Consider the following 25,833-nt stretch of genomic DNA (forward strand, 5'->3'; position numbering starts at 1 on the left):
ACTGGAAAGACCTAGGACATTTTCAAGTGAATAAATACTGCATTGCCCTGAGCAGATTCCTCAAAGGCGGAAGCATCTGTGTGGGTATATAGAATCCCTCTCTTTGTTGTCTCAGCGCATGTGTAATTGTGTTAACAGTTTCTGACGTGTAGCCCTATGAACTGGAACCCATGAGCCTGCACACATCAGGAAGAGAAGACCTTTGGCAAAGGTGTGATTTGCTTGTGCAAAGTGGCACACCAGGGACTGCCCGTTCTTTTTGCTGAGGCATTACCTGGTGTCTAATGTGATGCTTCCCCACCCCACCCCCCTGCTGGGGATTGAACACAGGGGCTCATGGATGCTGGGTATGTGTTCTTCCACCGCACAACTCCATCAGCCCAGTCCTGTCTCTTCAGGCATGCCCTTGTTGTATGGTATGATTGTGAACTTTTTTCCAAATAAGACTGTGTTGTCCATTCCTTACTCACATTTTTCTGACTATTTATGTTTATGGGGAAAGGTGAATTTTTCTTTTCGGATTAAAAAGAGCCTCTGTGGGTTTTGCTAAAAAACACTTTGTACACGAAAAAAAAGGTTCTTTTTGGTTATAATAACAAAAGTTGTGGCTTGTTCTAAAATATTTTTTCCTTGTACTTAAGCAAATTTTGTTGTTGGTTTAGTTGCTAAATGAATTGTGTTCCATATTCAGCTCTGAGTTTGTTTTGAAAATAAAGAATGAAAATTTAATCTGCAATCTAGTTGGCCTAACGCTATATTTTGCCTAGAAGCTCAAGGGTCAAATTTTGAACCTACATCTTTGTCTTACATGCAAACCGTTAAAAGACAAAAATATAGGTTTCTAGTCCATGCAAAGGTTTGAGGGGAAGTTAGCAACGGAGAATCCAAATATAGTAACATAAACTCAGTCTGTCCTCTTTCTATTTATGAGATCAATATAGACTCGACTCAAGGTACCTTAAAAAATCATCTTGCAAAAAAAACACAGACACATTTAATTCAATAAATACATTACAAATTTCACACATACACACGGAACCAGAGCTACACATCACAGCGTGAAACCGACAGGAAGTGGTGCGCAAAGCCAGCGTGGAGGAGGCACAAGGACATACAGGTAGGCGGCGGCTGATTTTTGCACCTGGTCAAGCCATCATGGAAAGATCAGCGGGTCAGAAGCCAAGCGAGTAAGGGTGCGTGACGCAAGCATGCAGTGAGGACACTGGGGAGGCAAGCCACGGCACACAGACTCATGGAGTTAATGTATGAAAAAGCTTACTTCGTTTAGAAAGCTCACTAATTGGTCTACCGTTAAATAATCAGTTTTGTCTCCATTGCTGAAAAGAAATGTATTAGAAAAAGTAAGTTTCTGTATATGATGCTACAGTAGGTACGATTTACATGTTGACATTTGCGCATAACTCTAAACTCATTTTCTAACCCTGAAGTAGGTGAATTCTCAAGAGTGGTCAGGGCCTGTAGAGGGGGAAAGAGGAACCCAAGAACAGCAACAAAGGAAAGATAGCATTCCCACTAGGTCACAGAAATTGCCTGTAATATGCAGTTCTTTAGCTCTACCAAAAGACATTCCTTCAGAAACAACATGTAAGTCATCCATTTGAAATTAACTGGAATGAATGAACTTCTCAACCACATATTAACATTCCAACCAAATCGAATCTAGTTAGTTCACATAATGGGTTAATACCTAAAGGAGCAGGTTAAAATTGTAGGTCGTTAGTAAAGCCAATGCCGGGGGGGGGTGGGTACACGTTCCAAGTGCTGTAATTAATCTATGTCAAAGTTTCTTTAAAGAAAAAAAAAAACCCTCAGAGTGGATTTCTATACTAATAAACTAAAGGGTGAAAAATGTAACCCTAACTAGATATACTAGAGCTAGCAACATATACTTAAAGATTACAGCAAAGATGGTTTCAAAATTTATAGGGGCAAAGATAGCATAACACTTCTTCACAACGAGAACTTACATTTTTTTATAAAGGTCTTCTATGTCTGTCCGAGGACAAATCTTTTGTGTCAGTTCATAGAACTTTTCATAAGTAAATGCGGCAGGCTCAATTTCATCGTTCTGTGGAGAAGAAAAAGGACAGGCATTGAAGGAACATCTTTTCCCTTCGTAAAGAGCGGTGATCTATAAGGTCCTGAAGTAAAGCCCTGGGCATAGCAAATGAGGCTTCCCCAGCGATCATGATGGCGTGGATGACACGTGAGACACTTGGTGACACCTGTCTCCAGCACGGCTTTCTCTGGGAAATCTCTCAGCGATTGAATATACAGAAATTTCTCTCTCTCTCCTTGAGGGAGGAAAGTAAGTGCTCCCGTAGTGGATATTGGATAATCAAGTCCAATATTTAATGACACCTATTTTGTGAATTTTTAGAGGATCACAGAGCAACCAATGGGATTTACCTGTCACACTGAAATGTAACTTTCAAGCAAAACTTTTAAACAGAGTCGGAGACACACGTCTCTCTTGCAGTACAAAAATTAATTTCAATGGCTTGAATACAAAGGGTCGTGAGCATAAATGGACGAGACAGAAAGGAATCCTTCATGAAATCCTGCAAGGCTGTGTGGAGGAACTGAATTTATTAGTTAATAATTCATGCTGATGCTAGGCTAGGCTAAGGCAGTGTGGCTGGGTGTTCTAAAATAAACTCCATAAACTAGAAAGAACAGCTGCCCCCTTTTCATCTCACCTTAATAAAGTTGACAAAAAAATCATCTTGAAGTGAAATAGTTGGATTTGAAAACACTTTGAAAAGTGTGAGCATGGTCAGTGGAAGGTGAGAAGGAAAATTAACTGTTGTCTGTGTCACTGGCTCCACTGGTGCCCGTTTAACATAGTAACCTAGCTTATCACAGATGGGTGGACCAACAAACAACAGTGACAATGGTTTTAGGAATATGGTTAAGTCAGTCAATACCTTTCCGCTGGGCAGACCCAATTCCTTGAGGGCTTGAAAGATCACCTTTTCCGTTTTCCCCGACGCAAAGGTTCTAGTAATACTAGAGCAGGAGAGAAAAAAAAAAAAACAACGCGTTACTGCTCATTCTGTTTTCTCTGATGCAACAGTCCAAATACCTTAGAGATGAATGGTTTAGGGAGAAGGAAAAATGAATAAAACTACCTTTTAGTTGACAGTGTTTTACATAACCCCATATTAACTCTTCTCTCTGGTTACCAGAGCCAATTCTAGTCCTTTCGGTGCTTGTGAACAAGTGAGCATTGGACAAATGCAACGATCCATTTAAAACCTAAGAACTGGTGTTGTTGGGAAGAAACAGGAAAGTGGCTGATGGTCTAGTGGCTCTCAAAGTGCATATGAATGAGGTTTGCATGTAGGGAAGGCCTGTGGCTCCTGTTCTCCTGGCCTGCATATTCACGACAGTGGACACCCAGTACCAGACATATTTTGGCTGTTTTCATCTAAACTCCCTTGAGACACCCTGCTATGCTAGCCTTCTAAAGGTCTAGGATTTTACCAGGATCCAATTCATTATTTCATCAGAATCATGACACTTCCTAAGACATGGCATTTCTGAATAGCCTTTTAACTAGTTTGTACTAGTTAATTTTGGTAGTAAATTGCACTAAAAATGCTAGTCAAATTTTAACACCTAATGGCCAAACTTCCTTATGTAAAAGGAGGAGAGAACACCCTACACACATTATAGATGTGTCAGAGATACTTATAATGAAAACTATCTGCTTGGAAGGTTAGGGGATATTTGTTAGCCAGACACCTTGTGCACATGGCAACCAGTTTTGTCTCTGCCTATCCAGGGGGCTTATTTGCTCATAGATTAAAAGCCCTGGTCATGAATTACTATGGTCCTTGAAAGGCTAAATTTAGATGGGCAGGCTTCACTGAAGATGAAGATGACTTTCAGTTGTGAAATGTGGCTTTTCAATGGAGCTTTAGCGTCTCACACCCAACCTTCACGTACTTCCCATTGTTTCTGTTCAGTGAATGCAGGCACTGACAGCCAGTTCCTCTTGGTGAGTGTGAGAAAGCACTGCTTCAGCTGCAGAGTGCAGCTTGCCGAATTAGACCCAGAGGAAGGAGCTTTAGATAAATGCATCCAGATGTGTCTGTTTAAACCATTATAGTTTTATATTAGGTCCATGAAGACTCTAAGAAGTTTTTTAAGTGTTCTTGAGAAATGTATTTACGCATAGGGGAGGCTAACAGTGGAGCGCAGGTGTGCCAGGCGAGCAAGGAAAGCAGATAATGGCTTTCTAGCAGAGGGGCATGTCTATTTTTTGTTAAGTCTGGAGAGTTCATTCAACTTTTAGATACCGACTAGGAGTAGATACCATTTGACCTTTTAGATACCGACTAGGAATAGATACCATTTGACCTTTCCAAAGTGGCTACTCAATGTGACTTTATCAAAGTATGCCTTGATATAATAATTGAGAGGCCACAGCAAGGTTAGGGTGAATAATCTGTGTGTGGCAATCTTGGGGGCCTCCTAGCCTACTCAAGGCTGCTGGATAAGAGAGGACTGGTTATAACATGGTGAAACTGACCACTGTGGCCACGAGGTAGGAAGTATGGAGTCCACGCCATTCCTGCAAAGCAGAAGGAAGGCACCATGGGGAAGGAAAGTAATGAAAACAGTCTTTTGGTGAGCGCCGAGCTAAGTGTCAAGAAACAGAACTTAGAACAAGAAGGTCAAGGAGCAAGGAGATGGGAGAGAGAGGTGCTGACTTCTGAGATGTGAGTAGAGTCTGGGTAGCCTACAGACACATTTTCTCACTGCATGTAAAAAGAGAAGCCAGAATGGAAAATAGGCACAGAGGCATCAGTGAGACTATTTCCCTAGAGTAATGTTTACTGCCTTTGCTCCAGACACCTTTCCAAATCATTACTGAGTCTGAAAATTCATCTACTGTGATTACGAGGCTGAGGAGGGAATCGGAATTCTCTGGTTTCCAGAAAGATGTTCTTCAACCATGGTTCTGAGAACAACACACTAATCACACACAGTTTGAGACATTTTAGACACCATGGGAGTATTTCTTGGCAACATACATACTTATAGTACGTTGATAAAGGGACTGTGACATTATAATAACTTCTATATGATTCCCTGGCCAACGAGGTCTGCTTGGTGTTTCAAGCTACTAGGTGCTCAATGAGATTTTTTTTTTTCTTGAGACAAGGTCTCTAGCCTAGAATGGCCATGCACTCCCTACTACCTCGTAGTTCTAGGACTAAGACATGTGCAATCAAACCTCGATTTAGGGAAACCAAGGCTTTGAACACACTAGGCAAGGTCCCAAGCAACTAGGCTACATGTCAATTTTCTCAATGAGATTTTATTCAGTCAAAATAAACTGTCATTCCTTCCCTGAGAGGAATTTACGAAAGCAAGCACACTGGAGCTGTGCTCAGTCCTGCCACAGCTCTGGCTAAATTCTGTACTCCAGGGCTCTCTGTAAATGACTAGGGGAATATGAGCCTAGACACGAAGGGAGTCCACTTTGTGCCCATATGTGACCTTCAGTGTTTCTAAGACTTTTGCACCCCAACTTCTGACACAGTCACAAAAGACTTCCAGTAAAGGAGCAGGTAACTGCCCTTTGTAGGGTGCTGCAGCTTCAGGACATGAGGGATGGGTCGTGCAGACCATGTTGCTGATATTATTATACCCGAGGCTCTTGGCCTTTCCTTTACTGGCCCCTCCAGTCACTGTCCACAAGAATGTAGGTCTCCATCACTCAACTCTCTAGCCATAGGTCACATTCTGGTTACAAGGAATGTGAGACAGCAAAGTTATTTTCCAAGTGGGACGATAAACTTCGGTAAGCAAGTGCGTCTGAGAGAAAGGCAGGATGTGCAAGGTCATAGACAGAAAAAGAAAAGAAACAAGAGGCAAGGAGCTAGGCTCCTTCCTCCATCATCCCTGCAATTTCCGGGTACTATAGTCTGATTTAATGTTCAAGAGCAGGGGCCTTGCCCAAGCCACACAATGACTACGCAGCCAGATCCCTTTTCAACACAATGTGCTTTATAGTAATAGTTTCCATTTTAAAACCCCAGAAGGGTGGTGAGGAAGTGACATTTTAAAAAGTGTTTATCCTTCACATCCATTAAAACATTCAGGACGATTTCCACGTAAGGCTTGGAAGACCATCTACCAGGAGAGTTATCTGCCTTTCGTTGGCTTGGTATCAATTCTCCATCAATTCTCACAGCCTGACCCCAAGTCACAGGTGGCTTGTGTTAAGCACCTATTAATAATGAAAAGCTAAAAAAAAAAAAAAAATCCACGTCAAAAGAGCTAAAGACAACGCCAAAATAGCTAGGCCATTTCTAGCAAGTGGTGGTGATGATTTTGGATGTGAACAAGCTGCCCGGGGACCCAGAGAACCGGAACTGTGATATGATAACATCATGGGCAGAAGGCAGACGAGTGGAACCAGAGTTACTGGCGAGAGGCGCCTGGATCATAATCTTCCCGTTTCCACTCAATCCGTTTTTTTCCATCTTTATCATGGAAAAAGAAACTGAATGAAGCACAACAGTCCCTCACACTACCATATATACTCTCTAAAGCATGGTTATGCGTTGTCTGTGTGGCAAGACTTCTCGGGAACAATGAATAACTACCTTTCTGTTGTTCATGTTTAGGAAAGTTTTCAATAAAATAAGGACACTTCTGAAATGTCTTCCCCACAGGGGTGCTCACAGGGATTTTTTTTTCCTAAAAATAAACTTCTAAAAAGCTGACTTGTTTGAAAAATATTATTGAAAACCTTCCTCCACTTGAGCAGTAGCAAGGCAGCAAAGAACCCTATATATGGATCTGTTAAAGACCACAACAAACGTTCGGGGTCTGCAGCCTAGTAAGCAATCATGAAAGGTTTAATAGAAAAGATACCACACAGGGTCATCCTCATGGTATCTATGTATTCTAGTCTCCCATAAATACATATTGCAGACAAGTCACCTGGGAGCTTAAGTTCATGATCCCTATAGCTATAGAACTGAGAAGAATGATGGTATCTAGGGTGTTTCTTCTCTGTATGACAATGTAAGGGGGGACGGAGACATTTGCACAGGGGTACAGAATAGAAACCTTGGTGTAGAATGAAGTACGTAGATAGAGCAGGGAAATGACCCTGGAAATAACCAGTAGCCAGAATGCCACAGCTGAATCGCATCTACCCATTCAAACGTTCTGCACTTGCTGACTTGTCTGTCTTGTGTGCTAAAGATGGATCAGTCTAGGACAGTCCTCTTCTAGGTTCCATTGTTTGTCAGTCTATGTCTTTACTAACGTCATTTCCAAAGACAACATCAACATGAATTTGAGTTGAAAAATCCTGGGAGGCGTGGGCTAGTATACATGGAGTCTGTGTTTGCTTCAAGCTAAAGGGCACATATCTCCTGGTCTCATGTGGACAGACGATGCCCTAGGGCTGAGCCCAGCTTCTTTGATGTCCATGAATGCTTACATAAACATCAAGTAATATGATCGGGGAGAGTTTCGTCAAGAATTTCCATAGCAACCCTCACAAGACCTGACAGAGACACACAGGCCACTAGCAAACCCTAAACTGTGAAAGGAAGTGAGACACAGAAAAGAGGGAAGCGTAGGGACTCCTCCCAGAACGAAATGTGTCAGAACTATTCGAGAACACGTGGGTAAGACGTGTCTGGCTCACACCCTCTTCCTTTTGGGTTCCATCTGCCTTTTGTTTTCTGTCACTGTTCACTAGGGCTGATGAGGGAGGAAGCTCGTTTGATGTGAAAATCTAACGGAACTCTACTGTGTTGATATCGGGGCCCTCTGGGAGGTGGTTTTGCTGTCCTTGGGATTGGGACTAGCACATTATAAAAGTGCACATGAGACAGTTCTCTGGCCCTCTTCAGGTAAGGGCACCCCTGGAGGATATCAGTTTGCAATCTGGAAACCCTGATGGCACCCTGGTCATGTATCAGCCCCCCAAACAGTGAGAAATAAGCTTCTGCTGTGTATATGCAGAAGTCTCTGGCACTCTGCTGCGGCAGCTGAATTTAGGGGAAATTTAGGGGAAGCCCCACCTCCTCTAGGAACCAAATGAGCAGCAGCCTTGGACAGGGAGGTGTTGGTCAGAGGCACTGACTTGCCACGATGCACCTTCACAATGGGGGGGTCTCGCCGGAGGAAGGGAGGTAGCTGTTGCTCAGATAAGTGGGGGGACACAACATGAACCGTGAGAGCCCGGTGAGTCACAGATTAAAATTTAGCGCTACATTTCAGACATCCTTTACCACAGTTGATGCATCCTGTTCTGGGGGAGGTGCAACTTTATTTCCACCGTTGATTGTTACAAATTGAACTACGAAATGACAGAACCTAAGCTTCCAGAAATATCTTGAAGGCAATGAGCGCATGCAATTGCATTATAGCAGGCTGGGTCTCGGGATGGTGACAGTGAGGCGAGCCGCAAAGAATGTCTCGCTTACCTTCTCACTGGAATTTTACCACTCGTGTTGGTCAGAAACGCCAGTTTCATCCAGCTGGAAAACAAGAGGAACACTGCCTCAGAGAGTCCCACCAGCACCCGTTCCAGATCATTAAGCACTTTGAAGAAAGCCTTCTTCATACAGAACGTCTAATCTAAAACTCAGATGATAAGAGACAAATTGAGGGCCCTCAGATTCTATTGCACTCAGTAAAATATGAATTGAACTCAAGTTACACAATATTTTAATGCGTCTTGGTAACACTTACAACATATTTATCACAAACTATCTATTGTCTGAAATTCAAATTTAACCGAGAGTTCTATATTTGAAAATCTGACACCTAGGGGAATTAGAACTTGAATGTCTGTACTGAGCAAACCATGGTGCCTGTTGCTTGTGCTGGGTTTCCTCTTCAGTGAAACACCCGGGTGACAAGTAATGCCAGTGTCTAGCCTCGCTCTGAGAACCAATGGGGATTCACCACTCCCTGCTGCCAAAGGTAGGATGGTTAATGAGTGGGAGCCCTGCTTAGTCTTCAGCCCTCAGAGACTTCCTCAGAGTGGTGGGTAACTCTGCTTTCCCCAAGTTCTTGGGACATATGAGGAACGAGAACTTTCCCGTACATCTTGGAACCGAGACTGTTCTCAGCCAATGACGCCTATTCCTATTATTCCTTGGCGTTAACAGTCTGCAGAGCACCACACCTTTGCGGAAGTTTCTATCTTAGTTCCAGAAGCACAAGTTGCTATTTTGTTTGGGGTACGTTTTAGAGACAGAGTGAGGGAAGCAGAATGGGCAGGGAACTGGCTTACGCAAACTTGGGTTTCAATTAGTTTTTACATGACCTCATAGGCTACGCGCCACTAGCCTTGGTGGTGTAGGGTTTGGCTCTGTTACTCTGTTTCAGTTAGCCATCACAACAGGAGTTCAATCTCCCAGGCATGGGGACTTCCTCTGGAGACACATCCTCTGGAGAGGACGCACAGTGGGTAAGCAGCCTGTGGCTGCATGAACAGAAGCTCCATTCCCAAAGAGCTGGTGTCTGCACTGGCCACTCAAGTGTAAGTACGCTTTCCATTCACAGTAGGAAACAGTCTCTAGGTTCTCGCTAAGAAAATAAGCACAATGAGGGATGGGAGGCAGCTGCACAGCAAATGGGAAGACGAGCTTTCGAGAGGCTTTCTGCTTTCATTACGTGGTGATCTGGTTCTCCGGTAGAGGACTGTAAAGTTAAGGATTTGCTCAAAGTAGCAAAGCTGGGGTTTACAACACCTGCCAAACCTCTAGGAGACAGGAGCAGGAAGTGCCTAAAGGACTGAGGGCCCCCAGAGTAAGGCAACGAATCAGTGGGTCACTCTCTTGGTGCTAGGGCCTTGTTTTTCAGAAGGGGAAGACTGTCTCCACAAGGTCTACATATGCTTGCTGTGGTACCTCACCGCTACCTGCCACCCACAGCCCCTACAAAAGCAGGCAGTCACACACAATTATGGACCCCTGGTTATCTGGGATTTCTATCTGAGAAACTGTCACTTGACCCTGAGCAGGGATACAGCTCTATCAGTGTAGGAGACCACTTGGGAGTCCAGGAACAGTGAGCTGCAGTAAGATCTTCAGGCCTTGACTGAATCACTGACTGAAATTTTAGAAAGACATTTCAAAGAACCCTGAGATTCGTGATTGCATATTAAACAGGAAGTGGTATTGCTGGGGGAAGGACTTCCTGCTATACCTCAGCAGCAGATGCTTTTTCAAATGTTTCTCCTGGCTATAGCCTCAAATTGTCGCCTTGACTCAGTGGAGACCTGAGATACCCTAGTACCCAGCTGGGCATGCAGAGGCACCTAGCAGAAGATGGAGTTTAGGAGGCATAAACCCAATGCTTGTAACCCTTAGAGGACTGAGTGGCCAGTGGCTTTTGTGCATCAACCTTTTTTTTGTTGTTGTTTTTTTGATGCATGTTTTGTGAAGGGGAGTCATTACATGTGCCTGGCTAAGTGGTATAAATACAGGCGTGTGCGTCACCTTCCAAATTCAGGGGTTCAGAAGGAAAGGCAGGCTGGAATTGGCCCGATTGTAGGCAATGCAGTCTTTACCTAGTGATTAGAACACTTGGTAGACAGTTCCTAAGAACAAGAGGAATTGCAAACAAAACTCACTGTTTCTTGAGGCATGTCATCGGACTGACGTTGTTTGCCCTGAAGTTGTGAATGATTGATCTCAGGCCTTCTACCCATTGCTGAAAATAGAAGGAAAAAAAAAATCCCAGTGAGCAATCTTCTGCAGCAGGTACAGTGTTTTCACTAGACAGCCCACCTCCTCTGTGCAATCAAACCACATACTCTCCTTTCCTCCCCTTCTACCACACAGCATCTATATTTTACATGCTTGTATTTTATTCTTTAATATACAGCTTTCATTCTTCCTGTGGCATCTACAAGGCATTAAAGAAAGACTGGATTGCCTCAGAGAGATGCCACCACTGCTTGACTTGCTAAGCTTTCTACTTGCAGCCTGTTTAAATATAAGCTTTATTATTTTAGCTACTCAGCTCTTTCTAAGCAATCTGTACAGTACATGCTGATACATTTACCTCCTCCATCTTAGAGGGCAATGTGAGGAGGCCCTTCATTGTAGCTCTGTCTGATTTGCTCCGTCTGCGCTGCTTACATAGCTTACCTGTCTGCATTTTCCAGCAAAGCCTTAAAAAGTAAAATGATTTCTTGCCTGATATGAGGGTAGCCAGAGCAGGCAGGGATGTGCTCACACAATTTCTGTATAAGGACTTGGGCCTCAATGTAGCTCATACCATCGCTCCATGGGTTTACAAGGAAAAGTGAAGACAGATGGAAGATGTCAGGGAAGAACTTTGGGTCTGTAAAAGGGCATTTTACTAGAGAAGGCTAGCCCATGAACTAAAGCCAGCACTGCTCGTGGGTCCAACATCTGACAGTAATGAATGCCCCCAAAGAGTGACACCTTTGGCAGCATACTTTGTAACAAACTGATGCTTAGGAATGAACAGAGTTAAGGCTCCTCTCCAGGCCATCCCTTCCCTCCCTGGGTTTACATCTAGAGCCAACGGAAGAACAGTATTCTGGATGGGTGGTAACATAAATGTGAACTCTGCTGTCATTGATCGCATGATCCCTTAAACTCAAGTTGAACAGATCTAACCGGCTGTCACAGCTAGCATGCAAGTGTTCCAAAGCCATGACAAGGCTTCTAGGCACTGTGCTGAGAGTGCCCGGGAGAAACACAGTTGTCACCACAGAAGTTCCGGCTGCACAGCATTTCCCAAGAGCACCAGGCTTCATACCATGAGGATGGGAGATTTCATCTGTACAAGGCCTGAGCTGCTGACTGAGTTATATGAGTGTGGGGTTTGGGTTTTGGTATTTGCTGTCTTCTCATTTTAATTTTGGTAAAACATGCAGAACCTAAATGTTTCTCTCTCAGGGGCATTAGATAATTCAGCAAGTCCTGCACCCATCCCCACCATCTGTGCCTTCCCCTTGACCCCCATGAGCCACCATTCTGATTTTTGTGTCTATGCAAAAACACAGACTATGCTAGGCATCTCAAACAAGAATAATCACGTATGATTTGCCATGTTCTGACTGGCTTACTTCTCTAGGCATAATGCTCTCATTTAACATGTGAATGTCATGGGTCATCCACCCCTTCTTCCTTCGATGGACACCTTAGCTCCTTCTTCATTTTGGATACTGTAAAAAATGATATAAATTATTTTGCATAAGTGCCCATAGGATCACATGAGAATTCTTTTAACTTTAAAGGGAGATGCCACGCTGCTTTCTGTGACAGCTATGTCATTCTCCATTTCTACCAACAGTGCACGAGGGTGCTAACTCCTACATCCTCACTGGCACCTATTTCTTTTATAGGTGTCATCCTGTTGGCTGTGAAGCTAATGGCTCTTGCTGCCTCTGAATGTTCCAGTCATTGCTAACAGCTTTCTGCTGGGCGATAGAGGACCTCTGAGAGGCATCTTTCCTTCTGCAGCTGACAAAGACCTTTTTTTTTTTTCTTCTGAGAACTGCAAAGAGCATCAAAAGCTTCAACAAACAGGTAAGGTCTGGGTATGGAGAGAGAAAAAGAAATGAAATAGGAGCTTTAAAGAATTGCTTCGTTTCTCATCATCAGACCTCTGGTCCTCCGTCGGGCTAAATATGGACTTGGTTCCCGGGAGATTCTCGAATATCCTGTTGTTGGCCTAACAAACCACGGGCCCACACAGTTTCCCAGGAGCGGACAGAAAAAGCACAAATAATTTGGATGGCATTAACTGAGGGCATTTTCTCAACCTGAAGGTTTGAGTTATGTTCCAAAACACAGAACAAAGTCCCCAGTTTCCTAGGGCAAGTGGCCGGGGCAGAGAAAACAACACTGCTGTTTTTGATCGTGCTAATTTAGTTGTTTCTAGAAATAACCTCCAGACACTGGGTGGGGGTGGGGGACATTCAGGAGGCTTAAGCTGCCTTCATCCATTTTTTTTTTTTTGAAAACAGCATTGATGAAGACTCTTGTTTATTAGAATGGAAAGGTAATGACCTTTGGGGTCACCACAAGATCCATGCAGTAGCAAAAGCCACCAACACCCTCAGGGTCTGCTCAGTACTGGGCACGGAGGCTGTGCTGTATTCACTTTGCAAAGATGAAAGCAAGACCAAGGGCCTTGCCCAGAGTCACAGAGCAGGGGCAGAGCCTGGGCAGAGCAGGGGCAGTTACAGAGCTGTGGCAGGCCTTCCTGTTGGGGTATTTTCACTCAGTGGCTTGGTCCACCTCTCCCTGTCTAATGAAGGAGAGCTCTTCCATGCCTCCCCCTGCTCCCTGCCACTACTCAAGTCAAATACACAGTATACTGAGTCCTAGTGACTATAGGAAAAGCATTAATGCTAGGCAAACGTTCTTTTCAGACATTAAATAGAGAGATGCCAGCAGGTGTCAGTAGAGTCCCAGAGTTTTCGTGAAAGTTTTGCTAGGCGTGAGTTACAAGCATGTTATCGCTTTGATTATTGCCAGATTAACAGTTTTAAAATGGTGATTTAAGATATACCTGTTTGAATTGCTTAAAATAAGCTTGAATAATTTATCAGCATTACACCTTTAGAGGTACATCTTGGAGCCCTTGGGTAACAGCCAGTCCTGTTGGGGCCTTAGGCCTGCCACATTGGTCACTTTCTCGTACTCTTGTCCTGAGTAGACACAAGCAATCTGGGTGCAACAGAACCTGGCCATGGCACAAAGCAGCACCTGACCATGGAAAGAGGGGTGTGGTTTCTCTGCTGTCCTGGCGGACTGTAGCTTCACTAAACTCTCTCACCTTTTAAAATTTAGTTTTATTTATTTTATTTGTGCTGAATATTGAAGCCAACACCTTGAGTACACCAAACACACATTCTACCACCGATAACCCCTTTATTCTCTCACTCTTTAATCCTTTCTAAATTAAGACTTGTATTTTTCTCAGGAAAAATAGAATCCTTGAGGAGACATCTGAAGGATTTTTCTGGGCATGGAGGAGAGAGAGAGTAGTTCCTGGGGACACTGGGCCTATCTTCTAGCACTCCTTGACCTTATTTTCTTTTTTTTTTTTTTTTTTTTTTTTTTTTTTTTTTGGTTTTTCGAGACAGGGTTTCTCTGTGGTTTTGGAGCCTGTCCTGGAACTAGCTCTTGTAGACCAGGCTGGTCTCGAACTCACAGAGATCCGCCTGCCTCTGCCTCCCGAGTGCTGGGATTAAAGGCGTGCGCCACCACCGCCCGGCCAACTTGACCTTATTTTCTCCGCGTAGACAGTCAAACAGCACCCAACCTCCTGGCAAATGTCTGGGCCTTCCTCCTTATCTATCTCTTGCTGAACAACACTAGGGAACACTGTCCCAAACAAAAAGAGCCCATCCCCATTAAGAGAATGCAGAAACACGCAGTTACAACAAAACTAGACTAAAACCACACAAATTTAAACTGAGCAGAAATGTTTTTCCTTTAAAAAAAAAATAAGGCACAGGTAAGGGGTTCTCTGCAAGTTCAAGTTCAAGGTCAGATTGGTCTAAAAAGCCCAGGAAGCCAGCATTGTAGTTTAGCTTCCTCCTCCCTATTCCGTGTCCTAGGTTCCAGTCCAGCTTTTTCTAGAGCCCAAATCACCCCAAATCTTCTTATTCATCCAAGGAGATCACCAACATCATCCCAAATCTTCTTATTCATCCCAGGAGACCACCAACCAACACAATTTCACTGCATTCTTCAGATCCTGCTCTACACGTACTGGGAATCATCCCAAGGAAATATGCCCAACAGTTGCCATAGACCTGCTAGTTTAAGTACCCCAATAGCTAGGAGTGGAGGTACACACTGGCAAACCTAGGTGCCAGCCTGGGATATACTGTGAGAGCTTCTCTCCCTTCTTTCCTTCTTTCCTTCTTTCCTTCTTTCCTTCCTTCCTTCCCTCCCTCCCTCCCTCCCTCCTTCCCTCCCTCCCTCCCTCCTTCCCCCATGCCTCCATTCCCTCACCTCCTGCACCAGAATCAGGATAACTTATAAGTTATTAAAATGTAAGCAGTCATGTCTAACCTCCTGACTCAGTATGTAGGAATGGGGGGGTCATAGAATAGGGAACAGAAATCTGTTTCTAATTTTTAATTTTTGGGGATGGGGCATGTAAACTAGGGTGTCATAAACGGGAGGTGAGTGCTTTAACACTGACCCATAGCCTCAGACCAGAGAAATCTGTTTTTAACTAAGTTTTGCAGTTGATTCTTCTGTAAACTTCTGTGAAATAATATTCTTGTACATTATAAAGATTTATCACTCATATTGGCTTAATAAAACACTGATTGGTCCGTAGCCAGGCAGGAAATATAGGCAGGGGACCAGACTAGGTGGCTTTTAAGAAGAGGAAAGGCAGAGACATAGTAGTCAGTCAGAAACAGAGGGAGCAAGATGAGAATGCCTCTTGAGAAAGGTACCAAATCACACAGCTAAACATAGAAAAAAATTATAGGTTAATTTAAATTGCAAGAGCCAGTTAGTAATAATCCTGAGCAATAGGCCAAACAGTTTATAATTAACATAAGGCTCTGTTTATTTGTGACTGAATGGCTACAGGACCAGATGGGACAGAAACTTATGTCTACAGTAATGTCCAACTGAAGAAACAAGTTCTAAGCATATACATACAAACAAATGGAAGCACACAGACACACACATAGACAAATGGATGGACAGACACACACACATAGACACACATGGACCATAACACAAACACTCCACTCAGTTGTGATTCTCAGCCAAGGGCAGCAAGATTTCCAGGGAACTTGTTAGTCTTGGGTCTCATAGCAGATGAGATGCCAGCATCTACATTTGCCAGGTGAGCCTATGCATATTCATTTAAAAAGTACTTCATCCCAACTTAAGTCTCCCACTGCCCCATCTGGGAGGGTCTAGCTAGGCTGTTTCTGTGGGAATCTGTTTAAGCCATAATAAAATGTTATAACGAGGTGGCCTATAGACAAAATACATTTATTTCTCATATTTCTGGAGGCTGGGAAGACTGAGATCAAAGAACCAGCAAATGCGGTGTTTACTGAGTACCTGTGTTCTGGTTCACAGAGAGTGCCTTCTAGCTGTGACTGCACATTGTGGGAAAATGACATGTGTCTCCTAGGGCTCCTTTTATTTCTCTCCAAACTTCCCACTCTCGCAATCCCATCTCCTCCTAAAGGCCACATCCCATAATGTCATTGTCTTAGGGACTAAAAGTTCAAAGCATGAACACAGTGGGACTTACAGCTTTTCAAGGAAGCCTATGTTGTAAGTATGCTGCAACAAAAGCAACTTAAGGGAGAAACCTTTATTCTGGCTTAAAATTCAACTGCAGTCTATCAGGGCTGGGAAGTAAAGGAACAAGGACCTTGCTGGTGCAGCTGGGTGCATCCATCCAGTCAGGAAGAAGGGGGTAATGAATGCTTGCTAATGTTGAGCTCCTTTACTTCAGTGTATTCAGTCCAGGATCCTCTCTGCCTGACCCAACCACAATTAAGATGCCCCCCCCCCCGGTTAATTAATGTAGTCAAGACAATCCCCTACAGGCAGGCCCAGAAACTTAGCTCTCAGATTCTAGATTCTATGACACTAACCATCACAGATGTCATACAACCCTGTACTGAACCCTCTAACACCTTGAGGCAAGTAACCCTCCTTTGGGGTTGTTTCTCTGTGTATTTTGGTCACAGTCATGGTTGGGAAGGCTAGTGAATACTTAAGAAATTTTGGAGCAGGTTTCTAGAGGTGTTGATTTAAGTACTTCCTAGGTCCTTATCAGAAATTCCCTATGGGTCCCCACTATTCTGCACTTTAACCCTACAGACAACTTTAACATAAGAATCACTATAATATGCATATGAGAGAAAAAGACATCTGAAGGGGAGGTGATTGCTGGAGAATGAGCCGGAATTAGGAGACTGCCGCCTTATCCATCAGGAACTGAGAGACTGTTTTATATTAATTATAACTCACTTTCCTTATATATAATTTATGTATAATAACCATTAGGCTTTTGAATCAAGTTGTTCAAATGAGAAATAACCACCCTCAGATAGAGTATTGCCATTCAGAACATTTCTATATTTGAAATCTTCATTCCCTGGTTTTTGATAAAACCTTTCAAGCACCCATTTTCCCCACTGCATTGCTGAAGTCATTTATGGAGAGTTTCAGCTATTACCATAGCAGTGCAAACTTCCACGGCAGCTTGGTTAAGGAGATGCAACACAGTCATGGAAACCCTGAGCTGCTAGTTTCGAGGAGCCTATGGGCAGCATGGGTCGGCCTAAAAAGAGCCTGTTGATGAACAAAGCTGGGAAGTTTGTGCATAAAATTAAAACAGTAGCTAGTATGAAGAGTGGGTTTCTTGGGAGAGTGCTTACCAGACTACACCACAGAAACCAGAGAACGGTACACGCCCCAGGATGGTGGTAATGATCAGACTATGACTTGGACCACTGACTCCAGTCAGCAAGAGATTCCAGGGGCCAGTGACCAACAGTTCAGATTCTCATATCACCATAGACTTCAGCACAGGACTGAGGTCCAAGAACTAAGAAACTGCAGAGGGTAGAGGTTGAGTAAATAGGAGCTGACTACAAAAGTTTATATGCCACAGACCAAGCACTAAATTGTGTTACCACGTAAACACCTTATATTCATGTATGAAACTATAAGACTTTAACAACAACAACAATAATAATAAAGTTAAAAAAAAAACCAAACATGTCTACTTTCTCCTGGCTCTACCACAGAGAAATTCAGGCACTTGGCATAACTCCCAAGGTGCTAGGATTCCTGCATGCAAATACACAGACGACGATAGTGTCAGCGGCAAGAACAAACCAGGCAAGGAAACCTGAAAGTCACCTCCAATGATGGACATGAAAAAAGATAGGAAGATGACAGAGTTGGGCTATGATGATGGAGCTAGGGCATGGCCAGCTGAAAAGCCCGAGATGCACGGTGAGATTCCTGGGTTGCGATAACACCTAGCAAACCACCCCCGAGGCAAGGGACCAGGAAGGTAAGAGAGGTCTATCTGCGACTCGGTGGAGAAAAACAACCAAATAATAATCCCAGAAGCTCTCCGGAAATGACTGAAATTTTCACCATGTGTCTGAATTTGGATGGAGAGGTACGAGAGCTGAAGAGAGGGACCAGAGCCTTTTCCTTGACACGGTCTGGAAGTCTCCGAGCCATAGACAGTCTTCATCCTTTCCAGAGAGAAGCTGGAGAAAGCTAAAGAAAAACCAGATTCCTACACCACTTTCTGGATTGGAGGATGAGTGGCTGGGTAGCAAGCAGGCTATGCATATGGGTGGCATGTTTGTCAGACAGAGCTGGCGAGGCTTGGGTGGTATTTAGATACTCCTGGTCAGGATTAGTGCAGTCACTCAGACAGTCAAAACAGCCAGTCAGTCTGGCTGGTTATCTTGACAACACTGGAGAGTTAGGTCAAAGAGGACCTTTAAATAGTCACTAGAGAGGGGAGGGCAAACACCACAGTGCTGTTCTGGGTAATAACTCAGGCAAGTGTCACTTCAGATGCCATCTGTCCACTGGCATTACTCAGGTTTTTTTCATTGCCTAAGATTGATTTCAAAGATATCTTGTAACATATCCTTTTGTTTTACAGAATCTTACCCCGCTTACTCCACAGACTGTTACATATAAAATAGGAGAAAGAAAACCTAGGCATAGTCAATATATGTAGAGGCTTTATGCTTGCTTTTATCTCCTGACTTCAGATAAATGGCATGTGTTAATGCTTCGAAGTCTGAGGTACACCTATATCCCTACAAAGCCCCAAGAGCATTTGAAAGAAAACGAGGTAATTCCATTTATTTCATACAGCACTCGTCTGACATTCATATAGGGTGCTCTAAAATATTTGAGGAACTTTATATTTTTGAGAAAACTAAGAGCATCAATCTTCATACATCAGAAACCATTAGTTTCCTTAGGGATATATTTGTCTCAACTGTTGATACTGCAGCATCCTGATGGCAAAGAATGAGGAGGCAGCTGGTGTGTTCAAGTCCATACATGAAGATGCATCCCCATAGAAACCTCACCTTTACTGCCCAAGGTCACATTCCTCCAGATAATGCAACAACTGACACTGTTTGGAAAATTATTTTAGACCAAAGTAAATGTTCTTTTGACCTGCAGATTATGTTACCTGTCCAGTTTCTTTCTATGTTACAGAACATCAGTCAGAGGTTCTCTGACTGGTTCTGTCCATATAGCCAGCATCAAACTGTTTAGTCCAAACAAGTCAGATCTATAGGTAAGTCTATAAAACATGACTTTCAGAATAAGAGGTATTAGAAGTGATTAAAAAAAAAGAGCCTCAGGGGCTGGAGAGATGGCTCAGAGGTTAAGAGCATTGACTACTCTTCCAAAGGTCCTGAGTTCAATTCCCAGCAACCACATGGTGGCTAACAACCATCTATAATGAGATCTGGTGCCCTCTTCTGGTATGCAGGCAGGCATGGAAGGAATGTTGTATACATAATAAATAAATAAATATTTAAAAAAAAGGCCATTTCTAAAAAAAAAAATAAAAAATAAAAAAAATAAAAAAAAAGAGCCTCTGTCCTTGGATTTTGTTATCTAAGGTTCTATCTTTTAAGGAGAGGTCCCCACCACACACTCATCCAATAGTGGGAACCAGAGGGCACTTTGACAATAAATGAAATGATTACGGCATAAATTAATAAATGAGTGCCAGGACTGCATCATTGTTTTGGTACTGCTAGAAAAATATCTGGCTATATGATACCTTCATAACATCGTTATTCTGTCTGCAGAGCAGCGTTTCCGAGAGATTTAAATAGGTACTCCTTCAACAGATAAAGAAAAAAGGAAGGAAGGAAGAAAGGAAGGAAGGAAAAGAAAGGAGGAAAGGAGGGAGGGAGGGAAGTGGGAAATATCTAAAAACTCATTACCCTCCTCACTGAGCTCCCCATGAGGGTAAAAATGCTTCCCAATGTGCTCTCCTGCTTGACCAGGCGACAGATAAACAGAGTTACGATGGTAGATGTCTCTAAGCGCATACCTCCCACAGAATACCAACCTCATTAAAGTTATTCACTTAAGCACTGCAGTAAAAGCATACTGGTCTCACTTCTGTCTTTATACTGGCGAGAAAATTTATAGCTCTGAGAGCAGCACAGCAGTGTTAGAACTCGAGACCAAGAACAGAGCCTGGCACCAAGGGTGCATAACATCAGAATTGATGCAACCTGGGCAAGTTCAATGCTTAAGGCCACATCTCTTCTATGTCGGGATGACCATTGTTAACACTCATTCAGTTTCATTGTTGTGATATTAGATAGTATGCACAACACTTTGAAGAGTGCCTGACATATCTAAAATGCTTAAGACTAGAAGTGTTTGGGATTTCTTCAGATTATGGAATATTTGCATATACAATATGTTTATAACATAAAATTATAACATTATCATATATTATAATAATATAAATTACATTATGTTATAAATACAATATAATATTACATTATATTTATAGTTTATACTAAGTTAATACCCTGGCTTAGTTAGGTTTTCATTATTGTTATAAAACACCATGATCATAAGCAACTCATGGAAGAAAGGGTTTATCCCATCTTATATTTCCAAGTAACAGTCTGTCATACAAAGGAAAGGAAGGGCAGGAACTCAAGTGGAACAGGAACCTGGAGGCAGGAACAGATACAGAAGTCATGGGGGAAGGTTTCTTACTGTGTGCACCCTTAGCTTGCTCAGGCATGGCATCACTCAGTGGGCAGGGCATTCCTATAGCAATCATCAATAAAGAAAATGAACCATGGGCTGCCAGGACAATTTTGTTGGGGACTTTCTCTGTTGAGGTTTCCCCTTCTAAAATGATTCTATTGGTGCGGGACAATTGTCTATATTCTGTCAATTATGTTTTAAATAAATGCTGATTGGCCAGTAGCCAGGCAGGAAGTATAGGTGGGACAACCAGACAGGAAGTAGACGTGGGGCAATGAGAACAGGAGAATTCTAAGAGGGAAGCTCCCTCTGCAGTCCTGCCCAGACACAGGAAAAGGAAGATGTGACCTGCCCCGCCAAAAAAGCCATGTGGCTAACATAGATAAGAATAATGGTTTAATATAAGTTATGAGTTAATAAGAAGCCTGAGCTTATAGGGCAATCAGTTTATGATTAATGTAAACCCCTGTGTGATTTCTTTGGGACTTTAGACTGCAGGAACCAGGCAGGACAAGGACTGGGTGAGACAGAAACCTCAGGCAACACTCTGTAGTTTGTGTCAAGTTCACACAAAACTAGACAGCACATCTGAAATGCAATATCTTGGGAATGGGCCATCTGTAAGCATAACGTTCATTTGTTGTTTTATATACACCATATTCACATACCTTGATGGGAATTTTCCACAATCTTTCCACTGCAACTACGCTGTGATTATAACCTGTCATACCAGGCATTCAGCTCCACTTCTCATTCACGCCTGTACTACACTATAGAGCATGTCAGATCTAGAATTCAGGAATTTAGGATGTTCACTTTATATTAGTATTAGGGGTCAGTACAATTTCTAGAACGTATCGTGTTTTCAGCTTTGAGGGCCATATGTGTTCTTCACTGCATAGTTTTCTGCTCTGTTTAACAACAGATTTAAAAATAAATAAATTCAGCTCTTCAATCACTGGCTATAAGGGCTGTGCTCCCAAACCCCAAAGCAGGATTAAATTACTTGCTACAGATAGTAAAGCTCAGGGGCAATTGACCTGTATCTTAAGTAAGGTGGCTTACCTGCATTTCTATACTTGTGAGTTACCTAATATACAAATGCATTTATGTATGCCCATATCACACACACACACACACACAATGGAAGTTTTTGTGAGCAGTAAAAACTGGAGCTCTATGGAAAATGAAGAAGCACTTTAAAGCTAGTTGATATTTTTCCTTCCACAAATCAATAAGAAAAATGCAAACTTCACAGTAGCTTGTGTGGCCATGAGTCTAGCTCACCCTGCGCCTGATAACCTGGAGGCGTCTGATAACCGGGGGCAACATGCACTGCCCTTGGAAAGGCCCTAGATTCTGCTCCTCCATTAGGAAATTCCAGAATACAATGGTGGGGGGTATCAGCAATGAAAAGAACATCCCTCATGAAGACCACGGCATTTCAAAGGGAAGTGCTCCAGAGGCTGGACACTATGCAAAGAAAAAAAAAAAGCTAAAACACCATGAAACTCTCCCTCAAAGGTCACAGGGATTTGGTGACATTTAAGTCCAGGACCATGTTTTAAAGACTAGCAAATCAATGTGCTGAAACATCTAATGATAAAAAGGGATACTTTATGCTCATCAACAGCCGGAAGCCGACTGATAAAAGGCCATACTAGGGCTACAGGCAGGGGTTGTGGAGGTAGGGTGGGCTTCCTCTCCGGATGAAGAAAATACTTTAGAACTAGATGGCGGTGTGGTTATACAACACTACGGTGCAGTAAACAGCTCTTGTTCCTTTTGAAACAGTTTTATATAAGCAGATTTCATTGCCATTGTAAGAGATGACACAGAAGCTGGAAAATTCATTTTAAGAGATTTCTGGTTTTGTTTGATTGTTTGCATGCTTCTGCACTTCCTATGCAGAATGCAGCGCTAACTCCAATCTTTTTTCTAATAACAGAAGATGTACCTAAACCAGGTGATTAGCCCATTAGTACCACAGAATGATTGGCAGCCCAAAGTAGCAACTCTATGCTGATAGTGAAATGAGAGTTGGTGCATGAGACTCACTCCCGACAGTTGATAACTGCAGCTTGGAGATAACACAATTTAGGCTCTAAATGGGGGCCTTTGGACTGCCGTGCCATCTGAGACACAGCTCACTGTGACTCCACTCTTGGAGCGTTTATGCAGAGATTCCATCTGGGTAATACCTTCTTTCCTTCATTCTGACAGTCAGCTTTCCAGACCCATCCAAATGTTCCTCTGAGGGCCTGGTCTCCCACCATTTGGAAAGGTCCTTCTGTGGATGGTGTTTGGTTCGTTACCGGTGTTTGGCACTAAACAATTTTCATTTACATTTGTCTATATTTTCCTATATGCCTTTTGCTTGGTTTTCCTTATTCTGTTTCTATGGGTATGCACTGTAAAAAAAACCTACTAATCTCGGAACCATTTTTATCTCACTTTGCCTGTCATTTGGTTAGGAAAGGAAAAGATTGCTTCTCTTGTAGAAATTACTGTCACTGAGGTTCAATGTTATCAAGTAGGGGAATCTAGATCACCTTTATTGATTCAGGGCAATCTCTTTTCTCTAGTGTCAACCAGGGACAAATCCAAACTTAACATTCTAATGCCTCACAAGTCTTCCTCCCTGTAGCTCACATAAAGAAGAAACCTACCAATTTTTTTCACATTCTCCCACAGGCCCTCTCATACCTTGGTGTACACAGGAAGTATCTGAGTACCTTGGCAAAGGGCAGGTTTTGCCTCAATAGCTCTGGGATTAGCTCCTAAGTGACGCGGCCTGTTGAGTTCTGACCATACTTTAAGCAGTGAGGTTCTTGCCCTATGGTCTTACCATACAATCATCTCCTCAGAAGGTAAAGCATCTGTGGTATTCTTCTTTGAGCACAAGTCTCGACCTTTCAGCACCACCTCCACAGACTCTTCAGTCAGTAATGTGGCTTGGCACTCAGAACTAGCTACGGTCCTAGCCAAACTCAGAAACAAAATATTCACTCCAGTCTTTTCACTTGGTCGTGAACATGCCAACTGTCAGTTTTGGAAGCCTGAAACAACACACACACACACACACACACACACACACACACACACACACACACACAGAGAGAGAGAGAGAGAGAGAGAGAGAGAGAGAGAGAGAGAGAGAGATATGTTGGCACACAAACACACACACACACACACACACACCCTCTATGCCTACTACGTTTGAGTCTCACTGTGAGGCAAGGCAGTGAAAAGACTTAGTGAGTATTGTGGGGTGGGCGGAGGTTCAGATTTACAAGTGAGCCACTTAAGATCACAGCAGGTACCAGGTAGTGGTGGTACACACCTTTAATCCCAGCACTCCAGGAAGCAGATGCAAGCATATCTATGTGAGTTCAAGGCCAGCCTGGTCTACAGAGCGAGTTCCAGGACAGGTTCCTAAATTACACAGAGAAACCCTTTGGGGGGGGGTAGGGTTGGGGGATGGGGACAGAATGAAGTAGGAGGCACAACTCACACCAGCAGGTGAACGTTGGTTTCCTCAGATTTCCATAGGAATGTGGGACATTAAGGCTAGTGATGGAGTGAATTCCCATAGCCATGGTTTTCATATTTCAGTGTGCAGCACAATCACCTGGAGGGCAAATTACATCACTAGAACATGAGTTTCTGGTTCAGAAGAGCTGAGATCGGGTCTAGTAAGGTCTTGGGGGCTCTGTGGGAACTACGAGGGCCATGGAAGCCACTAGCCTACCCTCTACAATTGAAACCACAAGTTAAGAATTGTAATGTTTAGGGGTGTAGCTCAGTGGTAGAACATTTGCTTAGAATACAGAAGACCCTGGGCTTGATCTCTAGCACAGCAAAAATAAATCAAACCCAAACTAACAAAAACTCCTCTAAAAAACATAATTTTAACATGGGATGCTTTGAAAGCAAGCAAGGACTCTCTGGAGTCACAGGAGAAGCTGGTCAACCCCCAGGTGCCTTTTCTTTACTTGCTGAGGCGACTTCATGTGCAGATTGGCAGAGCAGGCAGCTCCACATGCTATAGACATTTTTACACTCTGGGGATGTGGTAGTTTGAATGCAATTAGTCCTCATAAGCTCATAGGGAGTGGCACTATTAGAAGGTGTAGCTTTGTTGGAGTGGGTATGGCCTTGTTGGAGGAAGTGTGTCATTGTCGGGGCAGGCTTTGAGGTCTCCTATGATCAGGATACCACCCAGTGTTGCAGACCATTTCCTGTTGCCTGCAAGATATAAGACCCTTAGCTACTTCTCCAGCATCACGCCTGCCTGCATGCCTCCATGCTCCTCACAATAATGGACTGAACCTCTGAACAGTATGTAAGCCCCTCCCCAAACGTTTTTCTTTAGAAGAGTTGCCATAGTCATGGTGTCTTTTCACAGCAATAGAAAACCTAAGACAGGGGGTTTTAAACTTGCTGATCCAGGAATGAAATCTACCTGTATCCAATGTGTCTGGAACATCACCTACCGCCAGGTCACCGGGAAGCCTGTTAGAACATTCCTCAACTCCACATGCAAGTTTCTGAGTATTAGGCAGGGAGGGGGCCTGAGAATTCACATTGCTTGAAGCCCCTAGCTGAGGCCAAGGCTGGAGGCCTGATTCCTTAGAGGTCCTCAAGGCTTGAACATCCAACAGGAACTAGACTGAGCTCTTTGAGGCTCTGCAGGATGTTAGCAGAGCCAACAGAAGGAAGTTAAGTAGAGAACCTGATTTCGTCTTCCTAGGAAAACAAAGACTAAATCCCTTCTCCGGGAACCTCTGTAGTAAGTCTTCCAGTCAACATAATTCAAGTTCAACAAAGTACTTTTAACATTCAACTCAGTTTCTTAAAAATGATATTTTATTGCTTGTAATAAATTATACACCCGACTATCATTTTGTGATCTAAAAAAAGAACACATACTATTTTTCATAATTTGATTTCTACAGTAGTTAGTCATGTGTTTATTTGGTGACTTAGTCACAAAGTATCATTTACGAAGTTCACCAAATATTTACAACCTGAAAAA

At 43.1% G+C, this 25,833-nt stretch overlaps 1 protein-coding gene across 5 annotated transcripts in view; it reads right to left on the bottom strand.

Moving 5' to 3' along the window:
- Positions 1–25,833, bottom strand: part of Plcb4 (phospholipase C beta 4) — a 356,880-nt gene that overhangs the window by 73,285 nt on the left and 257,762 nt on the right. For all 5 annotated transcript variants that reach the window (XM_041671004.1, XM_041671007.1, XM_041671005.1 and 2 more), the window contains exons 8-12: positions 10,646–10,725; positions 8,487–8,540; positions 2,949–3,030; positions 1,989–2,089; positions 1,280–1,337 (exon numbers count right to left, since the gene is read on the bottom strand). In XM_041671004.1, the coding sequence (XP_041526938.1) occupies positions 1,280–1,337; positions 1,989–2,089; positions 2,949–3,030; positions 8,487–8,540; positions 10,646–10,725 (375 nt within the window). The remainder of the gene's footprint in view (positions 1–1,279; positions 1,338–1,988; positions 2,090–2,948; positions 3,031–8,486; positions 8,541–10,645; positions 10,726–25,833) is intronic.

The sequence above is a fragment of the Microtus oregoni genome, unplaced genomic scaffold (genome assembly GCF_018167655.1).
Source record: "Microtus oregoni isolate MIOR12 unplaced genomic scaffold, Mior012 000020F_ref0000438, whole genome shotgun sequence".
NCBI classification, from domain to species: Eukaryota; Metazoa; Chordata; class Mammalia; order Rodentia; family Cricetidae; genus Microtus; species Microtus oregoni.